Source organism: Lepisma saccharinum, chromosome 7 (assembly GCF_977018435.1).
Source record: "Lepisma saccharinum chromosome 7, izLepSacc3.1, whole genome shotgun sequence".
NCBI lineage: Eukaryota > Metazoa > Arthropoda > Insecta > Zygentoma > Lepismatidae > Lepisma > Lepisma saccharinum.
Window position 1 is genome coordinate 9,415,646 of NC_139235.1, and position 24,475 is coordinate 9,440,120.

Here is a 24,475-nt window from a genome sequence, read left to right on the forward strand (position 1 = left end):
TAGCACCATTGAAGCAGCACAAGAATCGAACTTATCGAATTTCGCCAATCAATTGCATGATTTGAAAGAACAATTCAAACAGGTATATGTGGATGTGAAAATTAAACCGGGTTACGATGAGTTGGTTCGTACTATCAGCGAACACCTGGAACCGGTATTAAGCAGATTAGACGATGCAGATTCTCGTCAGTTTTTTTCTATGGAAATTGTTAGGTTACAAAGTATTCCAAATACTCGAGGGCACTGGACATATGTTAATGCAGGTAATGTTTACAAATTATACCCGTACGCACAGGCACACGACTTTTTTGTTGATGGCCAACTTAGATTTTTGAAGTTTAGATTTCTAAATAATATAAAACATGTCGAAGTTCCCAAATTTACTATAATAAGAAAAGATGGTATACACAAAGCAGTTCAAATACCTATAGCATACTGGGATGAATCTGCCAACAAATATAAAATACATGAGGATGAACAATTATCGCTTTTTCATATTGAAACTGGTGATAAATTAATTTTTGACATAAGACAATTATACCCTGAGGTTAATCCATTTTATGTAATATTTTCTCTTCGCACTAGATGTCTAGACAAGGTATAGTTAATGAATTACACAGACCAGCCCGTCGTAATTACAAACGATTATCTGTGGTAACAAAAAGCATAGATGATCTGTGGGAGGGTGATCTGATAGAAATGTCTACGGGGGTTTTAAAAAATTTACATAAGATAAATCATGGTTACAAATATTTACTTACTGTGATAGATACATTTAGCAAATATGCATGGGCAATTCCTATAAAATCTAAAACAGCAACTTGTGTCGCTGAAGCTTTCAAATTTATTTTCGAGCAAGGTAGGATACCGAATTATTTGCACACAGATAGAGGAAAAGAATTTTACAATTCCACATTTACCAAATTAATGAATCAACATAATATTAAACATTATTCTACATACAGTGATCTTAAAGCTAGTATAGTGGAACGATTCAACAGAACATTAAAAAATCTCATGTGGAAACAATTTACTCTACAGGGTAACTATAAATGGGTAGAAATTTTACCTGACCTAGTACATAATTACAATAATTCCATGCATAGAACCATACATATGAAACCTGTCGAGGTAACTAAATCTGATGAACAACGATTGATTTCTACTGTTTACTGTCATAAGTATAAATACACAACAGAGAAACCCAGATTTAAAATAGGAGATAAGGTGCGAGTTAGTAAATTTAAGCATTTATTTGAGAAAAGTTATACAAAAAATTGGAGCACCGAATTGTTTACAGTGGTTCGAGTTTTACCAGGCAACAGGTATACTTATATATTAAAAGATAATTATAATAAAATACTGAAAGGAAGATTTCATGAAGAGGAACTCAGTAAAACAAAATATCCAGATACATATCTTATTGAAAAAATATTAAAGAAAAAGAATAACAAATTGTATGTAAAATGGCTAGGATTGCCAGAAAAAAGTTGGATAGAGGCAAACCAGGTGATTCTATGATACCAACTTGGAACGTTGTGCAACGTTTGCCAGAGTTAGTAGAAACTAGTAAAAAAATGGTGAGTTGTTACCAGACAATATTAGGTGTCTTATTGTAGGCCCATCCGGTTGTGGTAAAACTACACTGCTGGTAGATAATTTCTTGCTTGCGCCTAATTGGTTAGACTGGAAAAATAGGCACCTGTATGTATTCTCAAAAAGTTTAGAACAACCAAAATACCAGCAACTCATGAAATTGTATAAGGGACTGGGTATAGCCACATTTGGATCAGAAATTAAACCTCTCGACCACTGTTTAGAAAATTCTGTTGTGGTATTCGATGATGTGATTCTGGAAAATCAAAATTTAATTCGAAATTTCTTCACTCAAGGTCGACACAGAGGAATAGATTGTTTTTATTTGGCTCAAACATATTCTAAGATTCCCAAACAGTTACTGAGGGATAATTCAAATTTAATATGTTTGTTTCGTCAAGATCACACTAACCTTAAACATGTTCATGATGATTATGTGGGGGGAGATTTAAATTACGACCAATTTTCCAAATTTTGTTCATCCTGTTGGAACGATTATGATTTTGGATTTGTTACAATCGACATGACTAGAAAACCTAACAATGGAAAATATAGAAACAAAATCAACGATTTCATGAACGTTAAATCGATATAAAAAACTTTAAAACGTTATAAAAATAACCTCTAATCAAAAAATGACAAAACACAAAATAGAAGACAATTCTAAATTACGTGAGTACCTCACCAAACGATTCAAAGGTTGGAAATCAGAAAATCGAGGATTCTATGAACAACACAAACGTCAAGATCAACCAATTATAGATGCAATCAGTGGTCTTGGTAAAGAAATTAAAGGTGTCACAGAACAAAATAAAAATCTCATAAATGAATTGGTACCTCTTACTGCTAAAAATTATGCAGATTTTCCTCCTACACCATTATCTAGTATCCATACTCCCCTAACACTCCAACAGCCACCTATTAAAACTATAGGTGAACCTGAGAAAATTGAGTTGGGTCCTCTGGCAAGAGATTTACCTAAGTACTGGAAAATTTGAAAAAGATGAAGTGTTTGGATTGTATCCGACCATGGAACCAAATGAAGGTGTAGTATGGAAAATTGGGAAATCTAGAGTAACATTTCAAGGCGATGATGTGAAAATAAATTTGGGTGAAAGAAATAGTTGGTCGAGATACCCGGGGACTATAGGGTTGTGGGAACTGATTACCAAGAAACACCCTAAAGATTACACAGATGAAGATTACCAGAGTTACTCCGAAATTTTGATATTGTCCGATGCTCTATACCAAAATAATGATGCCAGTCAGAATAGAGTTAAATCGAGCAGTGGCGACAAATACAAAAATCTAATTAAACCGATCTGGAACCAACTTAAAACCGGTAGTGGTATCAAACAATATAATACTCTACCTAAAGAGTTTGTCTGGGTGGATGATGTGAGAAAACTTATAGATAGATTGCTGCTTATAGCCGGAGAAGAAAATGCCGGGAACAATAATTTCTATAATGAAAAAATAGGTATTGTAAACATGATCAGTGATAAATTAGCCAATTTTATTGTAAATGATCCAAAAGGTATAGGATACTTAATTAAAATTATCAATACTCTACCTCCTAAATTCTGGAATGTATCAGAAGGTCGAGGTTTGGTTAATGATAGTATAAATAAACTTCCATTCGAATTACATGTACCTGGTTACCAGTACTGTGGTCCGGGCACCAAACTTGATAAACGACTAAAAAGAGGAGATAGGGGAATTAATCAACTTGATGCCGCTTGTAAAGATCATGATATTGCATACAATACACACACAGACCTCGACAATCGTCATGCAGCCGATCAAAAATTGGAGCATGCAGCATTTGGAAGATTAACCAGTAGAGATGCTTCTTTGGGTGAGAAAATAGCAGCATTGGGTACAACAATTGCTATGAACACAAAACAAAAATTAGGGTGGGGTTTGTAGAGAATTAGTTAATTTTAGTTAGTAATTTAGTTTGTTAATATATAAATAAATACCCTTAAAAATAATTTTTAAAAAATATGAAACCGAAAGGAGTAGTATATCAAATTCCATATCGGGATCTCAAAAATTTAAAAATTGTAAATTCAATTTTAACTAAAAAACAACAGGAGAAAAAAAAACAATGTATATCCAAAGGAAATGGCATGAAGTTATTACTTAGTACACCACAATTAAAACGATTGCAAAATATAAGAAAAAAAGCACATAGTGGTGGATTCATATTCAGCATTCCTGCTATCCTAGCTGCTTTGGGTGCCGTGGGAAGTTTAGCTGGTTGCAGTGCTGCTATTGCAAAAACTGTACTCGATTCAAAAAAAAATAAAGCCGAATTAGAGGAACAAAAACGCCATAATCTGGCTATGGAGAGCCCCCTACGAGGGGGTAGTGGTGTGAAATCCAAAGTACTCAGAAAATTAAAAAAAAAAAGAAAAGCCGCTCACGAACCAAGACATTTGTTAAAATATTTAAAATTCAACATTTCAGAGGAGTTTTCATGTCGGATTCTCTCCCTAAAAATAGTCACTCTCGAGAATGTGGTGTGGTCAATTTGGATAAGTCCGAAAATATTGGTACCCACTGGATTTGTTATTATAAACAAAACAACAATGTTTTTATTTTTGATTCTTTTGGAGGGAGACCACCTAGAGAATTAGTTAATTATTTAAAATATTGTAATATTTATTACAACGACCAGCGCATACAAGATTTTGATCAAATTATATGTGGTCATATTTGTATTACGATGCTCAGAATATTAAATAAAATACCACACATAAAATTACAAGATTTTCAAAAAGCAGTATTATACATAAAGTATGGGAATTTTTCATCTTTCTAGTGAAACTTCGATCTTGGAACTGCATCTCCACGATGATATTATATATCCAAAATCTATAGCTCTGAGAGCATTCTACAGCATGTATCTGATTCCGAATGTAACTTCATACAACAACAGTATATTTGTAGGTAACGAGAAAATTATTATTCCTCCTGGACAATATAATTTGTCTACTTTACAATCTGAACTTCCAAACACTGTATTACTATCTCAAAATTCTGTAACACACAGAGTAGAGATTGTATCCACCAATGAAACAGTAGATCTATCTAACATGGGTGAACTTCTAGGATTTGAGAACAATTCAAAATTAGAACCTGGTACTAGACACATAGGTAAATTTATACCGAAATTCCTAGCTATCGAGACGTTGAATGTTCACTGTAATATTGCTAAAGGAATGATTATCAAAGCCGAAAAAAATTCAATTGGTACTCACAAGGAAACAGGTATCATAGCTACATTTAAACCGAATTCTGAATTTATGGAACCTATTTTTTATTCCCCAATCTCACCAATCTATTTTCCTGTTTTCTATGATAAAGTTAATTACATAGAGATAAGAATTACAAATGAGAAAAACGAGATAGTCGATTTTGCCGGTGCTAATACCACTGCAATAATAGAAATTAATATTTAAAATTATATATATAAATACCAATGGAAAATATCGAAAGTTATGAGTTACAGTCATTCCCTCCAAACAGGAGGACATTTGCTAATCTTAATCAACAGAATAAGGAAGTACAGTTTGATATTTCTGTCGGGGATGGATTTTATTCATCCTCATAGATCCGATCTGTATATAAAATTTGATATTGTAAAACAAAGTAATGGTGAAGAATATCCCCTCCCTGGGGCTAATGTAAAACTTATAGACAATTTTGTTCCATTCTTGTTCTCACAAATTGAAGTCAGGAAACATGGTACAGTTATTGACAGAATTGATTATCCTGGAATTACATCCACTACTGTGGCAACATTAAAATTATCAAAATCAGAAATTGTATATTATAAAATAGGTGGATTCGAAGCTGGAACAAAAATTATGACAAAAAGTCACACAGTACTGTTCCCCATGAGATTGCTATTTGGTTTTTTCTCCGATTATAAAGAAATTATGTGGAAAGGTGGTTTGAGTGTCATATTTCGCAGATCACCCAATGATTATAATGCTATAATGAGATATAAAACTTTAAATGCAGATGGAACAGCCAACGACGCTAGTTTACCCGAAGCTGCGAAATGTGTGATCCAGTCTATGGAGTTACGCATGCCTATAGTTGAATATGAATCGAATTATGCTCTGAAGTACAAATCCAACATTTTGAAAAATCCTCAAATTCCAATACAATTTTATACATATCAATGCATACAGAAACCTGTAGAGGGTAAATTTTTCGAGTACGACATTACTAATCAGTTCCAATCTCTACAATATGACATGCCAGAATTTGTAGCCGTATTGTTTCAGACAGGGAGAGATGACAATCAGGAAAAAGATAGCAGCAAATTTGATAACAGTAAAATTAAAAATATATATCTTAAGAATGGTAGGAATGAGGTATTTCCACGTGAAAATTACAATTTAAATATTACAGAACAAGATTATTTAAAATTATATGAAGCATATTCTGCATTTAAAAGAGTAACTGAAGGAAATATCGATATGTATTATAACCCAGACGAGTTCATAGTTCACAGACCTATGTTTTTAATAAATGCATCAAAAAGAAAATTGGTGGTTATTAATGATCGAACTAATATTAAGTTAATATGTGAATTTCATGAACTATTACCAGAAAATACTATATGTAGTGCAATTTTAATTGTGGAGAAATCATACATATATGATGTAAAAAATGAAAGAGTGATAGAACAATTTTAACAGAATAGAATAAAATAGAACAAAATATAATAGAACAGTGTTAGGTTGCTATATTATTTAAAAAAGTTATTAATTATATAAAATAAATTATGTAATATTTGCATTAATTTTTGAATTTATAGAATAATTTTAATAAAAATATAATAGAATAAAATAATTTTAAATTGTTGTAATATTTATGTTAATTTTTGAATTTATAACATTTAAAACAAATTTTTAATGTATTATAGTGTCCATATTCTCTAGTATGGATATTGCAATTTAATTCTTGCAATTTATTATCATTCCCATCAAGAGCTATTTTATTTTCTATTGTAGTATAAACACCATCTAATTTACTAGTAAGATGGTAGGCAGGCATGTATATTTTTTTATTTTTATTTTTTAAACATTGTTTGAAATCATCTATTGCAAGTTTTCTTGTACATGCCTGTTTTACACCCTTAGCTTTTTTAATTTCTTTTTCTTCCCCATCCATTTTCATGCAATACATTTTCGATCTGAGTCCGGCAAATTCTGATATTATGGACCCTGCTGCCTCATCTTTCATTTTCCCAGGGATCATCTGGTTTTCAATATTGTATAATGGATGATTTTCTGGATAATTGCTAAAATCAAAATATTTATTTAGAGAGAACAAGTCATTGTATAAATTATTTGTTTCTATCTCATATACAAAACTATCAGTATCCATATAAGCTACTTTAATTCTATTTTTGTATTTAGGTTTCATAACATCATAATGAAATTTATACATTTCCAATTTTGATAATTCTAAAACTGTAACACCGACAGCTATCGGTGCATCACACATTATATTAGTGTTGGATCTTTCAATAAGAGTTAGATTATTAGTAATTTTTGTAAAACTTTTATATGTGGGGTCGGCAATAAGTTTCAGAAGTTTTTTTCGGTCTGACACCAAATTACACCTCACTCGATTTCTTTTGTTCTCTAAACATTTTCCATATATGGAATTACTCATTAATTTATAAAGATTTTTTTCAACTTTAGAATTTGTTTGTATTCGATTATTTGTATTTTTCTCAATATATTGAGCTAACCAACTTTCTTGATCAAATTTTAACCCTTTATGGATTTTTGTTAATTTCATACCATGTTTCAAATAATACTGTAACAGTCAATAATGAAGTACATAATTATTTTTATTTTCAAATGATAATATCAATTTTGTTTCCTCTGTACCTGGTACTTTTTGAGAAACTGGTGCCATAGCAAAACCATGGTGTCGGTCATGTAGATGTGATGGATATTCCAAATCAACTTCCAGTAGACAACCTTTTGCATGATCTTCAGACCAGTTTAAGAAATCTTTGTCTTCAAGTTCTGTATCTGTCATCCATTCGTAATTACCAATTGGTAGTGATTGATTCATGACATAACCATATAAATTGTTCATGTCAATATATAAAATATATTTAAATTTTTTATTAGCATTATAATTTCTAGATAAATATTTATTATTTGCTTTTGCATATCTTAAAGGACACTGGACTATACCACCACGCTTACCAGATTCAACAAACATGAACTGTTCGATATCGGTAACAAGACCAATTTCAACCTCTGTATTTAAAAGCATAGCTTGCCAGGATAAACCAGGTGTTGTATACATAAAAACAGGATCCAAATTGTATTTCTTGAAACAACGATTTCGAAAAATCTCGAACACATCAGCTAACAAAAGACCATCCAGTTTTAAATAGATATCATGATAATCTCCCATTGTTTTACAATTTAATATATTCCAAATTGTCTGTGCATATTGATAATCTATTTCACTACATTCTTCATCCTGAAGATGGTTATAAAATTTATTTTTCGGTGGTAACTGTGTCTCATTAAATTTATCAAAACTATCCATGTATTGATAGGGGTAAACTCCTTTTCTTTTTAGCAATTCCATATTAACATTATTAAAATATTTTCTTGTGTGAATAAATTCATCATCGGATAATTGTTTCACCAGATTTGCCAAACTACTAGATAGAAACTGATATGAATCTAGAAACCTAAGTTTAATTATTTGTCCATTTTCTAATCTGATAGTTTTTTCTATGGTAATATATTTATCTTTACTGCGTGGTATAATATTAATATTTTCTGTATCATATCCTAATTCTTTGATAAATAAATGTGCATCAAAATTTTGTAAATTATGAATAAATACTGGAATAAAATTTGGTTTCTTTATTTTTAAGTTACATGAATTGCAAATTGTTTCAATATATTCTCCATTAAAATGGTTATGGTGTTTAACTTTTGGATTAAATAAATTAAAATTATTTTTACAATATTTGCATTGTTTGGTATCATAATGTTTCTGATGTTCTGGTGTAAGTTTATTCATCAATTTTGTATTATATAAAATTGGAGCAAAATCTTTTACCCACTCTCTAAGTTTTTCAATAAATATTCGAGATGCATTTTTACCTCTATAAATAAATAATTGTTGTGGATTATTTTCTTCATAAGTTTTTACTAATTTTAGTACAAAACCACAAGATTCATGGTTAGCTATATTTGTTGTATATGATTCATTTGGATCGGGAAGACATGTTTGCATCGGTATCTGTATTGTTTCAAAATCAGCATAGATTACAAATGGATGTTGTACCAGCGATTCATATTTAGAAAATTTTATACTTTTGGATGGAAATTTGTAAGTTGCATGAGGATAATAATAACATTTTTCAATATGTTCCTCTAATTGCTGTTCACATGATTTGTCACCTCTTCCATAAAATTTTGACAAGCATCTATCACATATAGCAATTTTATGACAATCTGATGTTATTTGATTATGCACCAATTTTGTTAGATTTTGTATGAGACAATAGTGTTTCTTATTTCTCTCTGTAACATATAATAATCTTATGATATGTGCACCAGCAGATGGTGGATGGTGTCTGAGTGGATAAATATTATTATTTATATCATAACCATAAACATGAACATTTATTGATTTTTTATTGTATTGTTGATATTGCTTTTCAAATTTCTCAATATCTGAGATTTGTACTGGATATTTTATTCCTGACATGGATTTTTTAAATTCTGTTTCAAATTTTTCATAATGGGAGACACGATATTTGTGATCAGTATGATTTTTAACTGGATGAAAATATGCTATGATGCACCAGAGGAAACATTTATTATCATTATTTTGAATATTTAATACAGCTAATTTGTTTCTGATCTCTTTAGGTAATTTAATATAACCAGATCCTCCAAGAGGGGCATTTTTTGCTATTTTCAATTCAAGTTCATGGTTTGTATCACAAAGAGACCAACCTGAATCTTGTTTTTCAAACTGTTGTTGTTGTAACTTAAGTTCTTCACAAATTCTATCATAAATATCATCTAAATTATTAGTATCATTATAGTATAATTTTAGCACATGAGTCTGATGATAAAATTTTTCTATTTTATTACCAGGATTTATATAATTTGATGATAAAATACAATATAATTTGAGAGAATATTGTTTAAGTTTATCACAAATTAAATTTTTAAATTTAGGTTTAAGTTTAGCTAGAAAATTTGGAATATCTAATTCTTCATTATCTACATGTGTTGTATTATATACAACATGATATAAAATATCTTGGTTTGGATTTTTAATTTGATTATTCATTTTGTTATAATTGGGTTTCATATCTATATTTTATAATTGGGTTTTATATCTATATTTTTATAATTTGGGTTTTATATATATAAAATATTTTTTTAGGATTCTTCTAAAAACAATAAAATTTTAGGTAAATTAATTATTTAATAAATCTCTTCTCTCAACTTCTAATTCTCAAATAATAATTGAAAATAGCGAAATATTTGTATTTATAATCTCAATTTATTAATCAGTAAACTTTTGGTTTATATCTATATTTTTATAATTTGGGTTTTATATATACAAAATATTTTTTTAGGATTCTTCTTAAAACAATAAAATTTTAGGTAAATTAATTATTTAATAAATCTCTTCTCTCAACTTCTAATTCTCAAATAATAATTGAAAATAGCAAAATATTTGTATTTATAATCAATAAATTCTCCGTTTTATATTTAATCAGGAAAAATTTTGATTTATATCTATATTTTTATAATTTAGGTTTTATATATACAAAATTTTTTTTTAGGATTCTTCTCAAAACAATAAAATTTTAGGTAATTAATTATTTTATATATAATTTTTTTATTTTTTTATTTTTTTTAATTTTTTTTTTAATTTTTTTTTTAATTTTTAATTTTTTTTTCGATTTCGGGGTAGCCTAGACCGGAAGTAGACCGGAAGTAGACCGGAAGTGGACCGGAAGTAGACCGGAAGTGGACCGGTAGTAGACCGGAAGTAAACCGGAAGTAGACCGGAAGTGGACCGGAAGTGGAAGGAAATAGACCGGAAGTAACTTAGCACTTACTTTTAACTTAGCACTTCGCTTTAATTATTGAAAAATAAAATTTTAGCAAAAGTTATAGAGGGATTTTCGAAAATTAGCAATTTTGCACTATGAAAATTGGAATTTGAGCTTTGACTTTTTTTTGCGCTTGTATTGTGTCACTTTTGTAACAGTCAAAATTCGATTTTGAGTATATTACTGTATAGGTGTACACAATAAAAGTAAACCAAAATTTTGGGGGTGATCCAGAACGAAGAGTTTACCCTACTAGAGCCCGAGCACATATTTGTAATTTAATCATTATAAATTCCATACTTGAAAAAAGAAAAAGAAAGAAAGCATAATATTATTGTCTGCACATAACACGTTCCCATTTCATAAATAATAAAACTACATCCCATATTATACATACATATTGTAAAGGTAAAAAAAAAAAAGGTAAAGTGTTCCCCTGTGCATAGCACCACGCCATGAAGGCGTATAGGGGGTGTGGGGGTAACGCCCCACACTTTCTGTACAACGTGTAAAAGGTTGTGTAAATACAGAGAACATAAGTATTGCAGAAAATTTTACCCTGAGTTCTTTAGAGTATTTACAAAAAAATCTATCAGAAACCAATCCCCTATCTGTCCTATAGGAGATAGACTGAGGGACCTGAAAGCACAGGCTTTCAACCATTGCAGCGGGGGGCAAGGGAGGTAGAGGTAGAAATCTTCCTTTTGTCTTTGGCTGGCCGTTTCTACCTGGAAACTGGTCAGGCGGAGTAAGAGCGAGCTAGGGTATCCAGCCAACTTTGCCTGCGGATCTCACCGATGGATGAGAAGCGCGTGTAAAAGAAAGTCTTGCATATGAACTGTGGCTTTAACAAGACAATAAATATTGTGATTTGAATATAATTCGAAATGTGAGATTGATTGATCTATCTCTGCTAGACTAGCTCTCCTCAGTGCACGTCACTGAATATTATTATTTCTGCTGAAAACTGTACAAGACTGAAAATCACCACTGCCAAGTGGCATTCCTGGATCCAACCATAGTATGTTGTAAATGTGAAAGCAGAAGGCAGTGGAGATAAAATTCTTAAGGATTAGAATATGAAGACAAGAAGATGTGGAATACAAAATGGGGAGAATCACCAGAGTGGGGGAAGGGGGGGGTTGTGAAGTTGTAGGGCAAACTAGACCACGTAGATCTGATGAGGTGGTTTGGATATATGAAGAGGATGGAGCCATAAATATTTGTGTGGGGATCCGACCTCCGTGACTGAGTGTTTAGCATAGGGTGCCATGATGCCAGGGTTCCGGGGTCAAATCCTGGCCTGGGCATCGGTGTTTGTTGTGAGTGTCCTTTCATCAATATCATCTTCATCACTCATCCTGATCGTCGCAATCAGTCACAAGTGGCAGAGAAGCTACGCTAAATAACAAAAATTCAAAACAAACTTCTAGCGAGGGCACACGTGGAGAAGATGAGTACACCTGGCTTCTATGTTGACTGTACACCTGGCTTCTATGTTGACTGTAAAGGATGATAATGATGACTCATGATAAAAAATTATGTGAAGTGTGTTAAATATAAAGGGGGGGGGATAATGAATCAGACTCTCCATCATAATCCTTCACCCCATCCAGTCTCTGTCTAGGTTGACATACAAGTCAAGTGCCTTCACCTTTTTATCTTCCTCCGTTTCCGTATGTTCCAATCCTGCCCTCTTCTCACATTCCTCATTACCCTGATCTCTCCACCAAAACTTTGATTTCCTTTTCGCCTTTTACACACTTCTTCTGTAGGGTATAGTAATCCCTCTATCTGACCCACACTCCATGTCTAATCTATTCTTCACTGTAGCTTCGCTACCCCCACCTTTGTCAAATCTCCTCATTCCTCGTTCTGTTTTTTCTAATTTTTCTTACTACAGTAGGTGCCCTCTAGTTCGGCCACCTGGGGACCAAACCGTAGGCCGAACTAAAAAATGGCTGAATGAACCGAAGTAATGCAAAAAAGACCAATAAATCCTATAAACAGTATGGTCATACTTTAAAATTAGTTATATGGTAGTTTAAACCATGTTTAAGTGTATTTTACTGTACAAGAAACAAACTACATTGGCCTACTTAGTACTTACCAACAACGTGATGTTTTTCTCGTTGTCAGGTGTCATCTACTTTCTTTACCTTCACTCACAAATGCAACTGTTGATAGCTGGTTCATTCTTCTTCTTCTTCTTTTGCTCTACAGCCCTTGGTGGGCTCTGGCATCCCAAACAATCTTCCTCCACCTCGTTCTATCTTGAGCTACATTTTTCCAATTGCGTATATTCATCCTTCTCAAATCTTCCTCAACTGCATCGATCCATCTTCCCCTCGGTCTTCCTTTTGGCCTTGTTCCCCACAATTTCTGATTGAATACCAGGCGTGGTAGCCTATCCTCTTCCATTCTCATCAGATGTCCTGCCCATCTTAAGCGTTGAGATTTTATATATCTCACCACATGTTCATATTGAATCAATCCTTCTAACTCCATATTATTCCTAATTCTATAGGATCCATCTTCATTCCTAACGGGGCCAAAGATCTTACGTAATATCTTCCTTTCAAAACACATTACCTTGCTTTCTGCTTTACATGTAAGTTTCCAAGATTCTGCACCATATGCTATAACTGGTCTAATAAGTGTCCTATAGTCTTAATTTTGTGTTCCTAGAGAGGTTTTTTGACTTAAATAATTCTATATGTGCATAATACTGTCTATTTCCAGCCTGTATCCTTTGGTTAACAATCTCTTCTTCTTCTATGTTGTTATGTAGAAGAGCTCCAAGGTAAGTAAAAGTGGGTACTCCTTCAAAGTGATATGTACCTACATTCAAAGCCAGAGAGTTTCGTCTGGCTGGCGATCTGGACATTCTCATATATATATATATATCTTGTTTTAGTTTCATTAATTAATAGTCCTATTTCTCTGGATTTACTATCCATCTTTAAAAAAGTGCTTTTAAGATCTGCAAGTGTCCTTGATATTATCACAATATGGTCAGCATAAGCAAGTATCTGTGTTGTTTTGTAGAATATACTCCCCCTTTTTTACAGTGGACTGATAATATCATGTAGTACAATAATGAAAATTAGGGTGGACAGAGCATCCCCTTGTCTCACTCCTGTTTCTATGTTAATGGTTGGTGAGACTTCTCCCTGCACCATGACTCCCGCTGTTGTATTTTCCAAGGTTACCTTTATCAATCTTATTAATTTATCTGGAAATCCTACTTTCTTGAATACTTTCATGATCCCAGCTCTGTGTAAGCTATCAAATGCTCGTTGATAGTCTATAAATAAAAAGTGTAGATCTAGATTTTGCTCATAGAATTTTTCCATAATTTGAGATATGGTGAAGATGTGATCTATGGTAGATCTATTTGGATGGAATACACATTGATATTCCCCTAGGATTTCTTCTGCCTGCTTAGATGCTCTCATATATAGGATATTGGAAAATATTTTGTATCCAATATTTAATAGTGTTATTCCCCCGTAGTTGCCACAATTCCTTTTATCACCCTTTTTATGGATGGGGAAGATAACTCCATATTTCCAACTACATGGTATTTTCTCTTGATCCCATATCATGCAAACTAGCTCATGAACTTTCTTCCAAAGTGTTTCTCCACCCTTTTTAAATATCTCCGCAGGGAGCAAATCTTCTCCAGGTGCTTTATTATTATTTAATTTTGATATTGCACACTTTACTTCTTCTAACCATGGTCTTTGTACCTCACATTCTGTAACTTGGGTTTGGTCTTCATCTGCATTATCTGTTATATTAAATTTAGATTTATAGAGCTCCTGAAAATATTCTGACCATCAATCCAGACATTTGGCTTGATCCGTAATAAGCTTCCCATTTTTGTCTTTACATACGTTTAACATTAAGTATGAAAATGAAACGAAAAACATGAAAAACAACGGTGCAAACACTGTCACTAATTTATATGAGACAATAAAAAAAGTAAATGCTTTACAGTATTCCTTTTACTGAGTAGAAAACACGTAGGCCTAAAGTAAAAATAGAACTGTTAAAAGATATTATTGGCCTACAAAACTAAAAAAAACTTAAAAGAAATCAGTAATTTTTTTCTGCACTTTTTCTTCAATTGACTTTTTATGAGCAAAGTCACGCCATTTCTTAACAAACATAACATCAACTGCTGTGGCCTCTGTCTGCTCTTTGATGTAAGTAGCAGCCAGTTCCAGTGCTGCTTCCAGTACAGTACAGACGAAAAAATGAACAAACGTGAGCAGTAAGTCTGCACAATAGCAAGAGCTGTAGATGACTGATCTGTACAGCACAATACTTCCCAGTGCTAGACAAACAAGTGGTGACGGGGGACGGGCCGAACCATCCGGCAGCCGAACTAGAGTGCGCCTACTGTAAATCATTCGAGAATTCCATCACCACTGTTTGAATCTTACTTGTGCATTGTCTTTCTTTGTTCAAACCTCTGCCGTTAGGTATATCATTTGCATAATTTAAGACAAACGGCAAGGAGGTCCTTCGATGTACAGTGACAACATTGTTACATTGTAATCAAGGGGTACCACGTTTGATACCCATGGAGGCACATATAGTGGTTTAAACTGTAGCTCGAGTCCCGATTAACCTATCTGTGCATAAAGTGGACTTAAAGCAAACTTCAAACTAAATGGCAACGACAGTAATCAAGAGTAACTTTCATCATCTGTACATTGTCATATATTTTTGCATGCCTTACAATGAAGATTGTGTTCTTTACCTTTACAGAGTGAACAGGGTTTAGACTCTGAGAAGGTTCACATCATAGGTCATGGCATTGGAGCTCACTGTGCAGGTTATGTGGGAAATAACATAAAAGGATCTTTAAGAAGAATTACAGGTAATACGAGTATGATTGTTAATAAACCAAGATTTAAAATGAGGAAGTAAAACTGGCATAAAAATAAATTATTACTAGTGTATAAATGTAGCATGATTCAGTGATTTAGAATATAAATAAAATCCAACAATTATAGTGTACTTTTTTGCAATGTCTACTTCACAATTGTTGTAATGCAGAGTAATAACAATGGGAGAGTTGCCTCTTCAAAACAAGATTGGTTTTTATAAATCAAGATGAGACCAAGAAAGAAACATGCATCTCAGTGGCGACTGGCCAAGTGCAACAAGTGCAGATGTTTTCACCTAATTTTCAAATTAATATTGACATTTTTCATTTGCTTCTTAAATTAAACTATTTCCCAGCAGAACGCACATGATAATACTCAAATAATACGCCGCTCGGCGCTACGCACGTGAAGAGTTTGTCGTAGCATAAACAAACCAAGAGCAGACGCCGCCAGGTTGCGTAAGACTTTAGCCGGTTGTCATGGCAACGGTGACGTCACCTAGCGTTGGAATTGAACGGGTGTCGCCATCTAGGTGCAGCAGTTCTCTCGTCGACAGGAAACATTACATCCAGTGGTTGTGGCAAAATTGTTGCGTTCTCGCAAGATCTTGTTCCACGTGTGTGTTTCGCGTTTCCTATCGTGTGTTGTGTTCATGTGTTGAGCTGTGGTTTGTACAATGAACCCAGTAAATGACTTAGTGTGTAATTTGTTGCAGACACCATTTTCCAGATGGACGGATGAAGACAAAAAAGACATTTTAAATTGTGGGGGCCCACTGACACTTACTGTTTGTTTTTCATTGCCTATAAATGTACTTCTTCACCTGTTATTTTAGGCATGAGCCGCTACTGATGCATCTACAACTCGAGAGAGACAAGGACACTGTCTAATCTTGTCTTGTCTTGACACCATCCCTAACTCAAAATTTAAGACGAGACTCTTCGAGACTTGCCAAGACAAGACTGAGAATGAGACAGATTTATGTAAAATTGAGGTGAGATTAAGACTTAGGGTCCCAGGCTCTGTCTTGTTTGATACTGAAAAATTTACCTACATAAAATTTGATTTACAATGCTACATCTTCAGACATAACAAGCTGATATGTAATTATTTACAAGTGTTAAACAGAAAAAAATGTTTGTGTGGTGGATATGCTGTGTATAATATATATTTTTAGACTGCAAGTGAGAATGAGACTTGTTCTTTGACATCAAAACAAGAATGCGATAGAAGTTTATAAATCGATATGTGATCAAGCAGCCCATAGCTAGATATTTTGTATTTTGTCCTTTATAAATGGCCATGCCTACAAATTCCTTATCACCCTACCCATTGATTCAAGCATTCCTATGTCTAATTTCCTGTGGGAGATAGATCCAGCATTGTGAGGTCAATTGTGGAGGTACTTGAAAAGGAAGTTCGTAGTGGTTATCAGTGGTGGTGGAATCAATGTTCTCATCACACATAACCCAATGAATATGTTGCTTTGCGAGTCCTGACTGTCAACAGTCTGTTGCACTTGCATCATGAAACTGAGTTATAATTTAGTTACTGTTGTAGTTTCACCGAGTTCTCTGCTCTTTCATATCCAGGTCTTGACCCCAGCAGAACGTGTTTTGAGCATATGAACCAAATAGTGCGTCTGGATGACAGTGATGCAGATTTTGTAGACATTATTCACACTGACTGTAATACCATTATAGGTAAGGACTGCAGCTCTTCTATTATAAAGCATGTGGAACTTTCATATTTTGTCAAGTCATCATGACAATTAATTACATTGGATGGATTTCCAATTTGACAGTAATAACATAGGAATTATAATTTTCCTGGTGTGATTCGAACAAATGTTATTGGGTTACCAGTCAGGTTAATTTGAACGTTTTGAGCGCATACATTGCTCTTGCCATCAGGATATGCTGAATTGGAGACCAAGTATAAATTAAATTTTTTTAATATGAAGTGGCAGAGCTTAGACTGTCCTGTGATTGGTTCGCTCTGCATTCCAGTGTTTTATTGGCAGAAGTGGTACTTTTACAGAGGCATGGCTGAGCTGGAATCCCACATTCCTGTTGATGTTCGCGCTTAATCAGGCAATGGCTATGGGATGGCTTCCTTATTCTGCTGTCCATGTAACTAGCACATTTGGCTATTTTGGTGTCGGCTGACAGCAATCAGAAGTCAAAGTCAGCTGATGATGAGAGCAATGTATGTGCTCAAACATTCAAATTAACCTGGTTGGTAACCCGAGAACATTTGTTCGAATAACTCAACATTTTGTAGAACATAAAATAATCAAGGAAATAATTACTACTGCCACTTGTTTATAAAAACAGACTATCACAGTCATAGGAAACAGGAATCTATGATCAAATCCTTAAAATGAAGATTGTTAATTGAGGATGGTGTGTGTGTGTGTGTGCTTGAACCTTGAAGTAAGATGAGAAGGATGCTGGTGCATTTTAATGTTGTGACCATGAGACATGTGGAGGGATATGAAAATTTCCTTACTTTAAGTACTTCAGCAGTTACTTTTAAAACAAAAAGCTAACTCAAAGTAAGCTCCAGTTGGGGGTTGGGGACAAATGCCTCCTCCCCACCTTTCAGTTAAGCAGTCTTCTCCAGCAACTGCGACAAAACAAACAAGGGAATCTAGATATAAACACAATTTTTTTTCTATGGTATTTAGATGGAAACTAAATGTAACTGACCTCACAGAAAATATTTCCGCACCTCTGCCCACTCTTCTCCATCATACATGTTTAACAATAAAAGAAAAAAAAATATTGTCATGTCCTGCTACGTACATGAGAATCAAACTTGGAGGTTAATTTTAAGAGTGGGGGCCAGAATGGAATGTTTTCCATCCCATAAAAATATGCTAAATGACTGTTACATTAGCAAAATCACACATCTTTATTACTTTGGTCCTCCGGTCCCAGGAGGTTAACAAAAGTACTCTTAACTTATATATTTTAATAAACCTGAAAATTTGGGGGACAAGTTCCCCACCCTCCAATCTCCACAATGTAAAACAAGAACTAAATAAAAATACAAAATGGAGTGTGTGGAATGATTTCTTTCTTTCTTTCTTCTTCCAAGTTCCTGGAGACACCAGTTTTCCTCTCAGCCAGGAACAGGATGCTTCATCACAGTCTGGAGATCATAGATAAATGCCCAATCACACTTTCATTTTGCAGGTGCTGGTGTTGCACAGCAGAGTGGACATGTTGATTTCTACCCCAATGGTATGCAAGTGCAGCCAGGTTGTCCAACGGAGAGAAATGTGCTCGTTCCATTGAAGAAACTAATGAATGGGGAATGGATAAACATGAGAAGCAGTGCAACAGCCTGTAGTCACCGGAGAGCATATGATCTGTTCATCAACTCCATTACGGCTGACTGTGAATTCATAGCTTGCAGTTGCAGTTCTTTCAAACTATTTGAGAAAGTACGTTTACTTTTATAAATAGGGTGGGGCAGAAACAATTAGACAATTTAAATTTGGCACGATACCAACATCTTTGCAGGTGGCGTGGTGAAACAAGCATCTCTGGGTAGAGTGGTTTAAAGCCTTCAGTCATCATGCAGCGTTGATCGGAGAGCATGGAACATTTGCTGGAAAAGTTCTTTTGAAACAATGACTCCACTAATGTAACACAGCATGTTTATCATTGCCATTTTGACATTGGAAGGAATGGAAAGGTTCCGACATGCCAAACAACACTGAATTGGGTTACACAATTCAGGACTTCTTCTCCATTGTCAGGAAGAGACCTCCTGGTTGCTCTCGAACTGTACGAACACCAGAAAATGTGCACCAAATGGCAGAAGCATTTCAGCATAGTCCCCAGCGTTTCCACAGCAAACGCTTGATGCTCTTTGGACCAATGCTGCATGACAACTGAAGTCTTTAAACCACTCTATTCAGGGATGTGTGTTTCAACAGGCCACCTACAAAGATGTTGATATGGCACCAAATTTAGATCATCTAATTGTTTCTGCCCCACCCTGTATAACAATAATTTTAATGTAAAATACAAAAAATTTAACACGAACACATAAAAATAAATCATGAAAGCTGTTTGCATTAGTATACTGTATTTTGTTATTTAGCATGGCTTTTCAGCAACTTTTAGCAAATTGTGGTGATGAGAATAAGTGATGACATGATGAAATTGAAAGGACACTTACGAAGAACACCCATGTCCAGGCTGAGATTTTAAACCACAACCCTGGCGTTGTAGCATTCTGTGCTAACTAATGAAATCTGTTTGCATTGACATAATTCACAATTTATACAGGGTGTTTCATAAAGGACCTTAAAACTTTGTAATTATATATAAATTTATTCACACGACTTACAGAGCTGGTTTTGGTGTCATTTTGTAGCAAAATACAGATCAAGTTTTCACCCTATAAGTTAGCAAGGTTCAATGTGGCTTCAATTGGTAATTTGGAAGACATCCCACCTGAAGTCGATTTCTTCCCCAGAAGTAAAAATCAAGAGGTTTCAGGTCAGGTGAACGAGGTGGCCATGTAATTGGCTCATCTTGACCTATCCACTGATTTGGAAAGTGGTTACTGAGGAAATCCCGGATGTCGTTGAGGTAGTCTGAGCAACCAGTCTCAACAAAACACTTATGCCATGGTAGGCCTACTGGGAGGAGCTCTACCATACTTGGTATGAAAATTTCGTTGAACTGTTGTTGCAGACTTCGATTCTTCAAACCAAAACACACAGCGAGCACGCTCGGGACCAGTGGAGCCATTTTGGTACAACTGTCGCTAGCACTAGCGGTGGTGTGATTCGGAACTAAGCTACTACGTGAGTCAAAACTTGATGTATTTTGCTACAAAATGATACCAAAACCAGCTCTGTGAGGCATGTGAATAAATTTATATATAATTACAAAGTTGTAAAGTCCTTTATGAAGCATGCTATATATTGTCACTCATTAAACTAGGTCCAAAATCAACAGCTTGTTTAGTGAATTGTAGAAATTGAAGTACATAAGAACTTTCTTAATCCACTGATTTTTGTTTTTGATTGATTGCTGATAATTCAGAGAAGTATGTGAATGATATGCAAAATGTATGAAATTCTGAGGGCTAAAATGGACCTAACTTTCTGAAACTTCCATAGAATGCTTGCAAAGAAAACGGAAAGGAGGATCCATATTGCACCATCCTTGGTATTGATGCTGAACCCTATGCAGACTCTCAGTTACATGCACGAAGCCCTTTGTTTTTGTACACCGATGTTGCATTCCCATATTGCAGTAAGTACAAAATTTACACACACACTTATAGTGTTAAGACCATGACAATTGTCTTATTTTGGTATTAGAAATTAGATTCAAGGATAGCCTAATAGTGGAGTATTTAAGATGATGCTATTGGGTATTGGACTTCATCCCCTTCCATGAAAGGTAGCCAACTAGCCCTTATTCACACATCTTGTTACGACTTACTTCTATTGCCTGCCATTTACAGTATGGAGATGAACCCTGGATGGAGATAAGTTTTTAGTATTGGACCAGTATCAAGATGTCTGCACTCACTGCTCAATTCACATGTAAATATTTTTTTTTTTTTCAGAGGCATCTCCTGAACGCATGCGGTGCATTCTGCTCATTCGTCAATTGTGGGAAAAATGACAGCTTGCTCTGCGACGACATTAATGAGCATTTCTACATTCTAATTTCTTCATATAGGAGAAGTACTTATTTTACACGAGAGCGCTCAACTAAGATTATATTACATTTATTGGATCTGAAGTGACGCATGCGTCAATTGTGGGAAAAGAATTATTACTTTCTTTCACTTCAGATCCAAGAAATGTAATATAAGCTTAGTTGAGCACTCTCGTGTAAAATAAATACTTCTCCTATATGAAGAAATTAGAATGTAGAAATGCTCATTAACGCCGTCGCAGAGCAAGCTGTCCTTTTTCCCACAATTGACGCATGCGCAGCATACACCGCATGCGTTCAGGAGACACCTCTGATTTTTATTAGGGTGGGGGACATGAAAAGAAATTACATTCTTGAGTTGTAGCATTAGCAGTTTCAGTATTTTAATCACACTGAGGATATCTTTGATAAAATGCATTTCTGTATCCCTGTATATTTGGATAAGTACCTTCTTTCACATCTTGCTTACTGATAAATACAGAGAACCTTAGTACTAACTTTTCCCGTGAAGCTGTATTTCATTGTTGTATTAATTTCAGTGGTACTCCTCCATGGCCATGCAGCTGCGGAATTGCATGGGTTTCGATCTAAGGTTCAGTCTCCGGGAATTTTCGGCCTGCGTATAGGGCTGGTGGCAACCCACCATTGTGAGGAAATTGGGGAGCTATGAGTGAGTAGCGTAATATGGTCTCGAAAATCTCCTATAACAGCTGGGGGTTCAATGTGCTGACCCCACGTCACCCCATTACCGGTTGAAGAACTCCACACCTCTAGCTGGAATTGTGGAGGGAGACTGCCAGTCAGGAGATAGGCCAAGGTCCTTCAAGGGCTGTCATGCCACCGATTAATTTCAGTGGCACTGCCACCATTCTCAGCTTTGCGGAACAATTGATTACTAAGGTTTTCAGTACATATTTACTACCGCGTCTCTCATTTCACAAATATGAATTTCTTACTGATATTAGTAAATTTCATATCAGTACTATATTAGCAGGGTAGAAAATTATAGGGTGCCCAGTTATCTTGCCCCCTGAATTTTAAATTTAGTTATTTTTTTTATTTAGAGTTTGCTTATGGAAATTTTCATTATCTATTATAAATAATGAGTACAGTATGTGTTTCTTAATGTTTGTGTGTTTTCTGTTTCACCGTGTATCATTAAATCAGAATAGTAAATGTGCCATTATAATTTTTTCACTTGCTAGTGAAATTTTAAAATCTGCAGCAATATGGTAGAGTCAGCCATAGTCAGTATAGTTATTCATGATGTTAGCAGCAGAGCCTTCTTTCGGAAGGCTACTCCAGCACAAGAATAAATTACTTTTAATCTACTAATCTTGTATAAATGAAGAAATTAAATGTTTTAAGATCACATTTTGAAATGTGTAGCTTTATCTTAGCTGGATTCATGCCTTTCTTAACCCATATTTGAAGAAAGAAAAAAGAAAAAACTGGCTTCTGAGAAAAAGGTGAAGGTGCCAGAATTATTTTTTAGTTTTTTATACCTCTATGTATCAGTACCAGTAAATAATTTCATATCTGTGTATCTTCAATATTTCAGTGTATCCTTAACCGAGTGCCATACAAATTACTTTCCAAAATTCGGTCCCAAATTTTTGAATTTTTTAAATCCATTTTCTTTGTTACTAAAAATACATCTTTTACCTGAGAATATAGAAGATAGAATATATTTATATATATAAAACTTATGTTTTAATGTAAGAAAACTTATTTTTACAATAAGTTTATAATGGACGGCCTCCAAATATTGTATATATGAAATGAAAGTTTAAACAATTCAGTTCACTAACTTATAAACATTATGCATTGTATATTTATATACAAATGAACAAATTTCATTATCCCGAGTATACTCGGGCTAATGAAGGAATCATCATAATAAACGTATGTGCACGTACAAAACACAAGGTGCAGCAGTGTCATCGTCTTGCCTTCAAATGTTGTACATATGTTTTTAAAAATCTTACAAATTGCAGTTCTGATTCTGAAATTAGTAGATATTCATAGGCACAGTGTGGTAAACTCTTGACATTGCAATGTGGGTAGTCGTAACATGATTCACTGCCAATCTTCTTGCCTTTGGCATCTCTCATTCTGCTACACATTTCAAGCATTGAGCGGAGTAAGGTTCTGCTTCCAAGTGGACATTTACTGTACTTCATGGCAGAGAGCACTCTCACGAGTTTGTATGGGATAAAAAAATGGAACGAGAAAGAGCAGTTTGCCCAATTATACTCGGTATAATATAAAAAGTGCACCTAGTACCTGCCCGAGTTTACTTGGGATAATAAGGCAGGCGGTTAATGTAGACTTTGTACGATGGAGTTAGTTATTGTGTCTTAAATCATAAACAGTAATGCAATGAATGTCTAAATTTGTTCTTTTCCACCTATGCAGCTTTTGTGCACTGGGTAAGAGTTTCACTCCTTAATCCAAAAGAAGTCATATTTGGAACGCTCACCGTGAAGCTAGTGGGAAGCAAAGGACACATCTATAAAACCTTAATGTAAGTAAAGCTATCTTCAAACAGCACAGAGAATACATTATACATAGGTAGACAAAGTTATGTGGATGGCAAGAGTTGTGTTGCTGTTACTTTGGCATCAGGAGCTAGGAGTAAAATCAAGCATGTACAAAACACAAGGTGCAGCAGTGTCAACCTTACTTCATCATAGTACAGCTGGGCCTCCCCGATGGTACCTTGTAATCAAGGGGTTGCAGGTTTGATACCTAGTGGAGGCACATAGTGGTTCGGATCCCACTTTAAACTGTAGGTCCAGTCCCGATTAGCTCTTATCTGCATAAAACTCAAACGTAGCACACCTGTGCTACATTCTTGGAGGCTCATGAGGCTCTGGCACCTAAGCCCATAGTCAGTATAATCCTCTGTGGGGAATGTGTTGGTTGCATCCACAATATGTTTGCAATTGTTACTTCATCCATTTCATCTTCTCATCACTCATCCCCATCATTACAATCAGCCAAAATTGACCAAAAAAAAAAAAAACAGCATAAAATAACCAAATCAACCAATCATATGAATAGAAAGGCTGAAAACTTGCTCACAAAGGGAGCATGTAGAGTAGTATGGTGTTTAGTTATGCACACACACA

The 24,475-nt window shown here is 34.4% G+C and overlaps 1 protein-coding gene across 2 annotated transcripts in view; it reads left to right on the plus strand.

The window, feature by feature from the left end:
* The window catches only part of LOC145990131 (inactive pancreatic lipase-related protein 1-like), a 100,058-nt gene that overhangs the window by 72,759 nt on the left and 2,824 nt on the right, over positions 1–24,475 (plus strand). For both annotated transcript variants that reach the window (XM_083125791.1, XM_083125792.1), the window contains exons 6-10: positions 15,524–15,635; positions 17,238–17,348; positions 18,846–19,096; positions 20,792–20,927; positions 23,760–23,868. In XM_083125791.1, coding sequence (XP_082981917.1) covers positions 15,524–15,635; positions 17,238–17,348; positions 18,846–19,096; positions 20,792–20,927; positions 23,760–23,868 — 719 coding nt within the window. The remainder of the gene's footprint in view (positions 1–15,523; positions 15,636–17,237; positions 17,349–18,845; positions 19,097–20,791; positions 20,928–23,759; positions 23,869–24,475) is intronic.